Below are 10,870 nucleotides of genomic sequence, written 5' to 3' on the forward strand. Positions count from 1 at the left end.
CACAAAAGATATAAAATAACTTGAACAAGCTTCATGAGCTACACAGTGGGGTACTGTATTTTCAACCTTAGAACAACAAAACTTACTTCAACCATCATCGAAAACACAAACCAAATAGCATTGATGTTTTTTTTTTTTTTTTTTTTTTTTTTTTTTTTTTTTGCTTGTGTAAGATCCATTGAGTAACCGGTTAGAATATTGATAACTTTCAAAACATCTAACTCAACAATAAGGGAAAAACATCCATCCTTAAAATTTAATTGAATACATTTTAGACCTTTCCGAATAGCTTTGGCCTCAAGCGCCTTTGCGAGTCATTTGCGATCGAGTTGCTGCAAACTAAAACAGATCAGGGATCCATAAGAGTTCATGAAACCATCAAACTGATCCTTCCCCTACCAACATTCTTAAACCACGATGCATCCTTGTTCATCTTCCAAGAATGTGGCGGCAAATTTATCTGAAGTGCGTGACCAAAATAAAAATATAAAATACATAATCATTCACAATCATGAGTAAAATTAAACAATAATTTGATTTTGAATAATTAAAGTATGTTTTGAAGTAATTTTAAACAAGACAAAAGTGTTTTGACCATTTAAAAATTACTTCTGAACATGTACCAAGTATCATGAGAGATTTAAACCCCATCAATTAAATGTAGTTATTTAAATTATATATGAATGTGATAGGATTAAATTGAAAAATAGAAAAAGTATAAATTTATATTCCTAAACTTTATGAGTTGTACCAATTTAAACTTTGAACTTTTGTGAATGTGCATCAATTTATATTATCTATTATGTTTTATTTGAAAAAACTCCGCGTGAAATTTATAATTAGATCAGTTCAACCCTTAATTTAGACTCTTATTCATAATTTGTTGAGAATCATAAGTGCATTTACTCTGAGTATCCATTTTGTAAAATCGACAATTTAAGAAGTTGTTTGTTTTTTTTTTTTCTAGAATGTAGATAACTTAAATATTTAGATGTTTGAAATTATAGATGCTCAAAATTACATATTTTTGACATCTTTAAATTATCATGTTTGTTTTGTATGAATATTTTTAAGACATTTAGAAATATTTGGATAAATGTGTTTGTTTTGTAAGATTTCTACCTGAAAATGTCTTAAATTTACTTTGATGACTGTTTATTAATTTGTAATTAATTTAATATAATTTGTTTTTTGAAATTGATATGAATTTCTTTTTAAATTAATATCATTCTATTATTTTATTGGTTATTCTTCTCAACAAAATAATATATATTAATTTAAGATTTTTTTTATAAAATAAATATTAACTTCATTTTGAATTTGAATCTCTCTCTAAGAAAGGAACTACAAGACTAAAATATATAGTTTACACTATTTATTTTAGTGATAAAATAAAATACGGAATTGTGACATTTATATATATGAAAAGAAGGGTTAAAAAAGTAGAGAGAGGATGCCCTAATACAGGAATTAAGAAAATTCACATTTCAGGAGGTCATCCCAAACTCTCGAGATCGTCCAAAGATGTTCGAGAATCTCTTGATGCTCGGGTATCTTATATCATGCCATAGTTTAAAATATTTCGATAGAAATTTCGAGGTTTCGACCACCTCGAAAGTTCGATATGGGGAGAATTTTGATTTTCCTCCAATCTCGAAATTCGATGAAATTTTCATTTTTTTTTTTAACATTTAGGCTAAATGGAATTTTTTTTCAAGGTTTATAGACTTATCTTAATTACATGAATTGTATAGTTTCACAGGTCAATATATAATTTCACCTCAAAATTGAATGGATGTAAACTCTATTTTTTTACCACCTAAAGCTTTCATTTTCAATAAACCAAATTTGAGAAAAATAATTACATATATTTATTTTTAACTTCATTCAAACATGTTTTCTTTGAATTTTCACATCATTTCACCTCAAAATTGGATTAATGTAAGTTTTACTTTTATTTTTTTACCATCCAAAGCTTTCACTTCTAAAAAAACGAAAATTGATAAAAATAATATATATTTATTTTTAATTTCATTCAAACCTTTTCCCATTAAATTCTCACATCACTTCCGCTCAAAATTGAATTAATTGAGTTTTGCTTATTTTACCGTTCAAAGTTTTCATTTTCAAGAAAAAGACTTAGAAGAAAATAAAATAAAATTTGATATTATTTTATAATTATTTTTTCATTTCTTTTTAAAATTTATGCTCTAGCATCAATTTTTAAATAGATATTCTCATTATGTTTCTAAATATTGTCTTACTTTATAAAAATGATGATTAAAAATGGTCAAATATAGTATAATTAGGCTACAATCAAAGTTTCATCAACTAATTATAACAATTTTCATAAAGCTTGTCGAAACTTCCATGAATATCATTATTTCCATAAAATCGGGACGTCGATATTTCGAACCTTGATCACCACAAAACAAATGCGATAATTTGGATACTTACTTCGTGGGAATCCAAGATTCTCATGAAGAGTATAAATTGATCGATTTATAAAAATTTAAGAATTTAATTAATCAAATTATAAATTTTACACGATATTAATCGAACGAAGTTTAGAGGAGATACTTAGAACTTTAAAAAATTTAATTGATATAACCCCTAAGAGTATAAATTGATCATTTTCCTATTCGTGCATTAATGATTATTTATGGAGTTAGTGAAAGCAGAAAAGGACAAGAAAAAATTAAATTTAAAAAATGCAAAAAAAGAATCCAGAACTGAAAAATAAAAATAAAAATAAAAATTAAACGTTTTGAATTTCAAGCTGAGGCATTGCGATGAGAGAAAGGACGAGGAGACAGCCCAAAGGACAGAGAAACCCAGCCCAAATACATGAATTTTAGAAGAAACTGGGAATTTGAATTGGAATTGGATGTGTCTGAAGGGAAAAATAAAAGTATAATTTCCTCGTCACTAATTTTTCCTTTAAAAAAATTGCTTTTTCTTGCTGAAGATACTCGTACGAATCACATTGGAGGCAGATAAACATGACAAAACACCCAAAATTGGATTTAATTCTAAGCAAAAGAAAAAATTTAACTGTAAATAGTTATTGCAACAAGAAACCCCATACGCAAATTCCTAAGAGAAATTCTTCATTTTGCCTGTCTCTTCACCTTCATCCTAAAATTTCCCACTTTTTTCTATTTGGGTTTTGTTTTTAATTATGTGTTAATTAACCAAAGACAGGAATTTATGCAACCCATCTCACATTGTCTTATGCTTCAATCTTCTTAACAAGATGGGTTTCTCTTTTTGGGTCAATAGATGCCAAAACATAGCAGTAGGAGGACAGAGCAGAGGAGAGAGACAAGGGCGAATGAGATAAGCAATCGAACAATTTTTCGCCATGGAAGAAGGTATTTCGTCTTCTCCTTCGGATCGTCTTAATCGGTGGTTCGCTTCTGTTTTAGTTTCTTCATTATGGGTTTCTTCTTTCGTTTCAATTGGATTTGGTTTTGTGTTGGGGTTGGGGCAATTCATCTTGTTTCCTCGGACCTAAGTTTTCTTCTGCAATGGCGAAATGGGTGTTTGGTTAACAATAGAACTGAGTTAAACAGATGATTTTACATGTTTGCTTTTCTTGCTGTTTGATTCCTTCATTTTTGTTTCTCTTTTGGTTTTATTTGTCGTTTTCACGAGTCCTAGGAGATGGTTACTTTTAGGCATGTATACATCTTTGTGTCAATAATTTTGATTCTGTGGTAATAGTTTGAGTTTTCTGGCTTGTTTCGTTAGAAACTTGGTCTAGGTTCGATCAATCGGATGAACAGCCAAATAGAAAGTCGATTTTGTGCCATTCAAATGCTTTATGTTGTCCTGCAAGAAGCTTGGGTTGGAGGAATCAATCCTGTTTGATCTTGTCCATTTCTTACTGTTTGACCCCCTTTTCTCTTTTGGGTTTTGTTTGTCGTTTTCACAAGTCCTAATAGTTGGTTACTCGACACATTTTCTAGTTTCCATAACTTGATTATGTGATAATGGTAACATCAGCTGAGTTTGAGTTTGCTGGTTTGTTGTTAGAAACTTTGAATACATTTGATCAATTGAACGAACAACCAAACAGGAAGTTGATCTTGCTAATTAAATGCTTAATGTTCTCCTGCCAGAAACTTGGCTAGGAGTAGTTATGGTGGTCAGGTTACTGAGCCAAATTGTTTCTTTCCATTAGATTGTAAGGTAGAACATCCAATCAGTTCTCATTCTCTTGTATCCTTGCGCATGTATATCTGCTCTGCCTCTAACCCAATCCATTCCTTTTTTTTCCCTTTTACCTCAATTGCCTCTCTTTGATTCTTCTAAGTATTGCATTTTTATCTTTACCTTTCTTTTGTGAGTCGTGAGTGTTGGGATATATGATTCATCAATTATTGGAATGAGCCAAAAGATTGACTCGAATATCTATTGTCTGTTTACTGCCCCTTGCCCTTAGGCTATTACCTCCTTCTTTCAAATATATTTTCAGTTTCCTGAAAAAGAAGAAATAAAAGAAGGCTATTCCGTGGCAAATGGATGATAATTTTCATGCTGTGAGCATGAAGGTGTTGGCTATGGTCACGTTTCCATTTGTGTTTCAAATCCTCCCCCTGACACTTACATACCCTTTCATTAAAGTAAATGAAGGTCAATTGATTATACCTGTGTCTGGACCATAGACACTTGCAAGAAACAAACATACAAATGATACAAATTTGATCTTCAATACAATCATACAGAAGACACATTCTTTTGTGTTAAGTGCAATGGCCTCTTTATCTCTTATGCAAAAATGGTAGTGTTTCTCGAGTCTGAAGTTGTGGTGATTGCACTGGCCTATTGCTCTGATGTAGTTACGTATGATCCCACATTCATTTATTACAAATTTCCAAGCAAATAAAAAAAAGAAAAATCAAATGTCTGATTTTTTGACGTTTATACATGGTTTATATTGTTCTTCAACTCATAAATGATGGTGTGACATGTTTGTAGCTTTCCGATATGTGGACTTGGAACCATGCATGACTATGACTTCTATCATTGATTTTTAGTGATTTATTTACTTTTTTCTTGAACTCAAGAGTTGGGTAATGCTATGCATTCCGAGGAGAACAAAGATTCTACTGAGAAGAACAAGAAACGGAAGTTGAAGACACCTTCCCAGTTGGTTGCTTTAGAGAAGTTCTATAATGGTAAGAGTACATCCTCTTGTCAATTCCTCCTGTAGATTCTTTGTAATCCGTTTAATCTGAAAAAGTTTTTGATGCCAATTCCAGAACGTAAGTATCCTACAGAGGAAATGAAATCACAGCTCGCCGAGCAGCTAGGTTTGACTGAAAAGCAAATATCTGGATGGTTTTGCCACAGAAGATTAAAAGACAAAAGATTTTGTGATACATATACTAGTGTACGGCAGGATCGTTCAAGTGGCGTCATTCAAGATCATGGCAGTGGGCTTGCACAAGATTCATGTGGTAGCACGAAAAATGGAGACTATTGGCATATTGATCCACGTGAAGTTGAAAGTCAAAAGCCTTACGGCCATGAGCTAGCTTCAGATAATGTCCTGGAGCGTAGGAGCCAATATACAGAAAATGTTAGTAATATGGAAAATACATCTTCGGAAAGCAGCTCTTCTTTAAAAGATAGGTTAGTATCTCAAAATGAGAATCCATATGATACAGAAGTTTCTCGGTATTTAACACATGAGGGTGCTATTCCACCATCAAATCCAAAGGCTTTAAGCTCTCTGCGATACAAACCATCTGGCTATTTAAAAGTGAAGGGCGAAGTTGAAAATGCTGCTATTACTGCTGTTAAGAGACAGTTGGGTGCGCAATATCGGGAGGATGGTCCACCACTTGGTGTGGAATTCCAGCCACTTCCTCCTGGTGCATTTGAGTCCCCAGCTAAAGGTCCGAGCCATGGTAAACAATAAAATGTATTTTATTGTCGACAATGTTCCTATTCTTTTTAGTAGTCACTTCTGATATAGCATATGAATTTGCACTTGTAAATGAAAATGTTTTTACGTATTGTTATGCTCAATAAAAATTTGTATTTACTTTTTTATGCACTCAAATAATATTAATTGGTCCCCATTATTAAGGCTCTTTTTCTTCTTTCTTCTTGTTTTTTCCTTTTTCTCTTCTTTCTGAATTAGTTATTTTATATGAGTGAAATTGGTCAAGGATAATAGGGTTCTGAATCCTGATGATAGATGGAGGGAAATAAACTTCTATAAGATTGGATTGCAATTGATAAAGTGTGGATACCTTTTCTATTTTCACTAGTGAAGAAACTTGAAATCTAAAGAGCATTCAAATTTTAACATTTGTGAGGCAGTTATCCACTCGAAACCTTGTCCTCATCGCACAAAAACAAACATGGATAAATTATAGTGAACGAAAAACTTGAAAACTTGATAATGAGTCAACTTTTTCCTTTTCCTTCTTCTTTCTCTCTCTCTTTTTTTAATTTTGTGTGTGTTGTGTGTGGTGGGGGGGGGGGGGGGGGTGGCGCAGGATACCGATATATTTCAATTCAGTTACTCTCCATCTCTTAAATGGCTTTTAGAAGTATGAAGAGGGAGTAGGATCAGAAGATAGTAGAATGTTAGGTAACATTTAAACTTTAAAGCAATAATCATGGATCTACTGAACACAATGTTAAACTTTCAGTGCCTCTGTCAGTAGAGATAACTCCTAGTTGCAGAATCTGTCATGCCTTACCGTACGCTTTTCTTCTGAATTTTACCTCCAATGATTTTTATTTCTGTTACATCAGACTTTCATTGAGCATCATACCTATTTTTTGATGGATACTTCACAGATTCATACTATGTTGGAAATCCGCTTCTTCCTCGTTCTCCAGACATATTGACAATGAAGAAACAAAGAGCTCTTGGCTCTGTAAGTGAACCTTGATTATGGCTTTCTTCAGATGTTATTTTATCATGTATTTTTATTTTTATTATCTTTTGATGTGGCCCTAATATTAATTAAGAGCTAATCTGTGTGAAATTCAGAGACTTTATCTTATGCTAATCTCTCGTAAACCTATTGGTAAATCTGACCATGTTCTGGAAAGACCTGAAAATATTTCTTTTATATGCTTTTATTTAAGTATGACAACCGTACAATCTATTTAAGCCAGAGATACATACGCATGCCCACATACATATTGGTAATCTTGCTGAATCTGGATCTTTCATTCATGTATTTTGAAGTGAAGATAATGAATTTTTTCTTTCATCTGGGAGTGCAAAGAAGTTACTGTACAAGTGTTGTAATGTTAGTCCCTTCCAAAAGAAATTTTTTCATAACCTTCCCATTTAAGTTGGTTATTGGTAACAAGTTGAGACAATTATTGGAAATAACATTTAAAGCCCCAAGTTAGAAGAATCAAGGCATCACTTGGAGAAACTTGAGATTTGAAATAACTCTCATTTAGATATTGCAACATGGTGCATAGTTATTCTGCTAGCTTCAAAGGGTGTTCTTTTCAAGTTTCAGATTTTGACAGCATAGTTTGCAAGGAAGGAAACACAATTGAGATAAAAGAATGATGTTCTTATTACCGGATTTAAGATTTAATTGATGAATATAGACTCCCTCTTGTGCTTTTATTTTAACGTGCAATGCTTATCACTGTCAAGGATGAAATACTAGTATCTTAGTGCTTCAATATGAATTTTGAAATTCTGCTCCAATTTAAATTCAAACTGTAATATGAACTCTAATACACTTGAGATAATTTTGATCTTTCATGATTACCCGTGATCTGATATCAAAGATAATATATCATGAAAGAAAAAGATTTCAAAGATGCTAGTTCTCCTAATATTTTCTTGCTCTCTTTGATTGCTCTACAGAGGTATGAAGTGCACAGTTCAAATATGAGTTCTCAGGACTCATATAGGGAGGAAGCAGCTCCCACTGGCACTACATGTAGACCTGAGTGTCAGGAAAAGAATTCTGTTTACCAATTAAAGAAAAGTTCCAACTATTACAACAAATCCGATCCATTTCCTCGACAGAACTCTCCCTTGAATATGTATGAGGAATCTGGTGGGCTGACATTTTCCAGTAGTAAAAGGGATCACAAAATGAACCCTAGCTATAACATTCCTAGAAGCCGAACCGATTCTGTTTCCAACAATCATGGCTCCTATTCATCAAAAGTTGCTAGTGAACAGACAGAAATGCAGTTGCATAACCATGGCTCAAAGAGTTTTTATAGGAGTGGCTATTTGGACTATAATCCTAAAAAGATGCCAAAGGTTTGTACTTCATGCCTTTTAATTACATGTTCTTGAATTATTTTTCCCAAGGATCAACTTTGAGTATTTCCATTTTTTTTAATCCTTGTGTGCTTGTATAGGAAATGTTCAATGGAGAAGAAAAGGCAGTAAATGAAAGTATTGATCTAGTTAGAGGGAAGATCCCACCAACAAATGAATTGGCTGTGAGTTCAAGTGGTGTCATGTTTTGCATAATGTTTTGATATTGTGGTGTTGTGCTTTCTTGCTTACACTTTCCCTACTCATATATCAAGGTTGCGAATCGATGTCAGTTGGATTTTCCTCGGTCAGACTATGCAGCAAAAGCATCCGTTTCTGAAAAACCAGGGCGGAAAAATCATGCTAGAAGGTCCGTTCAAGTAACCATTGCTAGTAGCGTGCAAATTATTGTGCGTATTCATATTGAATTTCTCATTTTTCTCTTGTAGTATCTGCAAACGCTTCTCATTTACACTGTCCTTTTTTCTGGCCCAATCCCAAATTTATTGCCGGGTCATGCAATGTAGGGAGAAAAAATCATCTTGATGATGGTTTGATCAAATTTTGGTTGGTAGTGGTCAGAAATTTTCTTTTTTGGAATAAGAAAGTTTTTCATTGAATGGGAATAGAATACATAGTGGAGAAGGTGAACACAAGGTATCCTCCCATGTGCTTTGTAGCTGTATAGAGAGGAGTTCCAAAAAAAACAAAGACATTTGAAAGAGTACACTAGAAAGAACTGAAAGCCTAAAAGATATCCATCTTTGACCTGGTTTCTCTCATAGCAAACCATCACAACATACTTTCAAGCCGCCTTCCTTAAAATTTATTTGAGATGGTCGTTAGCTTCCGCCGTAGCATGAAAGAGAGACCAGAACCATGCAGTAAAACCTGGACCAGTGCTTAGGTATAAGGATTAGTTGTTTTGGATCCTGTTGTCTGGTGTTTAAACTCCTCAGAACTGAGGACCACACGGATAATTTAAACCTTTTCAGGGACTCACTATTTTCAAATGGATTTGGTGGCAGGCTTTGCGAGTTTTTATCTTGAATTAGTTTGAGCAACAAAAAGACTTACAAAAATAGCACCTAGATTTAACCATCATGCGCTGGCCTAATGGTAAATAAAAGGCTAAGAGGAAGTAGGTTCAATTTATGATAAGGGCTAAGAGGAGGTAGGTTTAATTTATAGTGGTCTACCTAGGATTTAATATCTTACGAGTTTTCTCGACACCCAAATGTTGTAGAGTCAAGCGGGTTGTCTCGTGAGATTAGTCGAGGTGAGTGTAAGCTATCCGAGACACTCACGGTTATCGAAAATAAAAAATAAAAAATTAAAACCTAGATTTTCCCAAACCCTAAGGACCAGACAATTGAATCTCTTTGGAGAGTTGGGCAACGTTTTGTTGCCAACCTTTTGCATGTGACCTAACTTAAGAGCCACTTTGAAGTGTTATATATAGAACATGCAAACATCAAGATCCACCTCAGACTGCTTTCTTCTTTCTATTTTGACCAAGGCTACTGACAAATTGCTGCATGGATGTCAAAACTTATAAACTTATTCAATGGATGAGAAAGAAATACAATTGTAGCTGGTACACATATAATCTTCTTGCCTTCACCTTTAATGTGGTTGAAATTGCTGCATATATTTCCTGTAATGTAGCATTGAGTGCATCTCCTTGGAGATTTTCAATGAGCTAAATATTGACAACAACACATGCCATGTAGGTCCACAATGGAGATGCCTTACAGCTTCTCCGTCGATGAAGCTGAAGATACTAGTTCATCGTTGGACTGAGCAATGGTAGAAGTTCCGGCAAGGTCTGAAATTAGAGTACATAAATTGGAATTATTGTAAATTGGGTAGTAATATTAGTGAGTTGAAGCAAACTTTAGGCAGATTCTGGCTGTCAGGTTCTCTCCCTCCCTCTCCTCTCTTGTGTATACGTATAAAGCCTCCATTTTATAACCTTCTTCCCACAAATTCTACAAGGTGAAGCCTATCTTCTATCCTCCTTTTTGTTTCTGTGCATGGATGATGGATCTCCTATCGGGATCCTGGTCACGTAGATTTGTACTTCTGTAATTTTGTTTGAATGACAGAGAAGCATTGACAATGTATTATAAACTGCACCGTCCATCTATGACTCGATATTTTTGTTTCAAGGAACTGTTTTGAAGTCCTAACAATATGTTATCTTATATTTTAGCTATTCATTTGTTCACCTAAAGGGATGCTCGTCACATGTTATACTCAAACATGCCTTTGTTAGATTTGTTATGTTTTTTTGTACATTTGCTTGCCATATTATTTTATCCTATTCTAACATATTATGAAAATAGCTCACCTATCTACCAAGAATTGGCTGAAGGATTTCTCAGCCACACATTTATGTCTCTCTCTGAATTATGCTATGTTGTCATTAAGTGGTTCAAGTGATGATGCTGTTCTGAAACAATGCAAACCAAAACAGTCTCTGAATGCTTCAATCATCAAATTTGTTAGCATTTGGAACTGGAACTATCCCGTCTCAATCTCAACCTTAATCATTAAAACGTATGATTTCGATTGAAGTTATTGTGATTGTCCCAT

At 33.6% G+C, this 10,870-nt stretch overlaps 1 protein-coding gene across 3 annotated transcripts; it reads left to right on the plus strand.

Annotated features, from left to right (window-relative positions):
- Positions 1–2,924: 2,924 nt before the first annotated feature.
- On the plus strand, positions 2,925–10,502 carry LOC120088454 (homeobox-DDT domain protein RLT1). 3 transcript variants are annotated; one of them, XM_039045769.1, is made up of 8 exons: positions 2,925–3,374; positions 5,073–5,183; positions 5,268–5,906; positions 6,823–6,902; positions 7,865–8,272; positions 8,374–8,457; positions 8,548–8,682; positions 10,006–10,502. In XM_039045769.1, the coding sequence occupies exons 1-8, from the start codon at positions 3,365–3,367 to the stop codon at positions 10,042–10,044; spliced, it is 1,506 nt and encodes a 501-aa protein (XP_038901697.1). In that variant the 5' UTR covers positions 2,925–3,364; the 3' UTR covers positions 10,045–10,502. The 3 variants fall into 3 exon arrangements, with proteins under 3 accessions (XP_038901697.1, XP_038901695.1, XP_038901696.1); XM_039045767.1 differs by having other exon boundaries at positions 2,928–3,374; positions 5,268–5,918; XM_039045768.1 differs by having other exon boundaries at positions 2,932–3,374; positions 5,268–5,918; positions 8,548–8,642.
- Positions 10,503–10,870: the final 368 nt, after the last annotated feature.

The sequence above is a fragment of the Benincasa hispida genome, chromosome 10 (genome assembly GCF_009727055.1).
Source record: "Benincasa hispida cultivar B227 chromosome 10, ASM972705v1, whole genome shotgun sequence".
NCBI classification, from domain to species: Eukaryota; Viridiplantae; Streptophyta; class Magnoliopsida; order Cucurbitales; family Cucurbitaceae; genus Benincasa; species Benincasa hispida.

What these genes read in the sequence shown, in the direction of transcription:
- LOC120088454 (XM_039045767.1), top strand. An exon ending in TTTAGAGAAGTTCTATAATG is followed by an intron (nt 5,184 to 5,267) that starts GTAAGAGTACAT and finishes TGCCAATTCCAG; the next exon opens with AACGTAAGTATCCTACAGAG. An exon ending in ATCCTAAAAAGATGCCAAAG is followed by an intron (nt 8,273 to 8,373) that starts GTTTGTACTTCA and finishes GTGCTTGTATAG; the next exon opens with GAAATGTTCAATGGAGAAGA.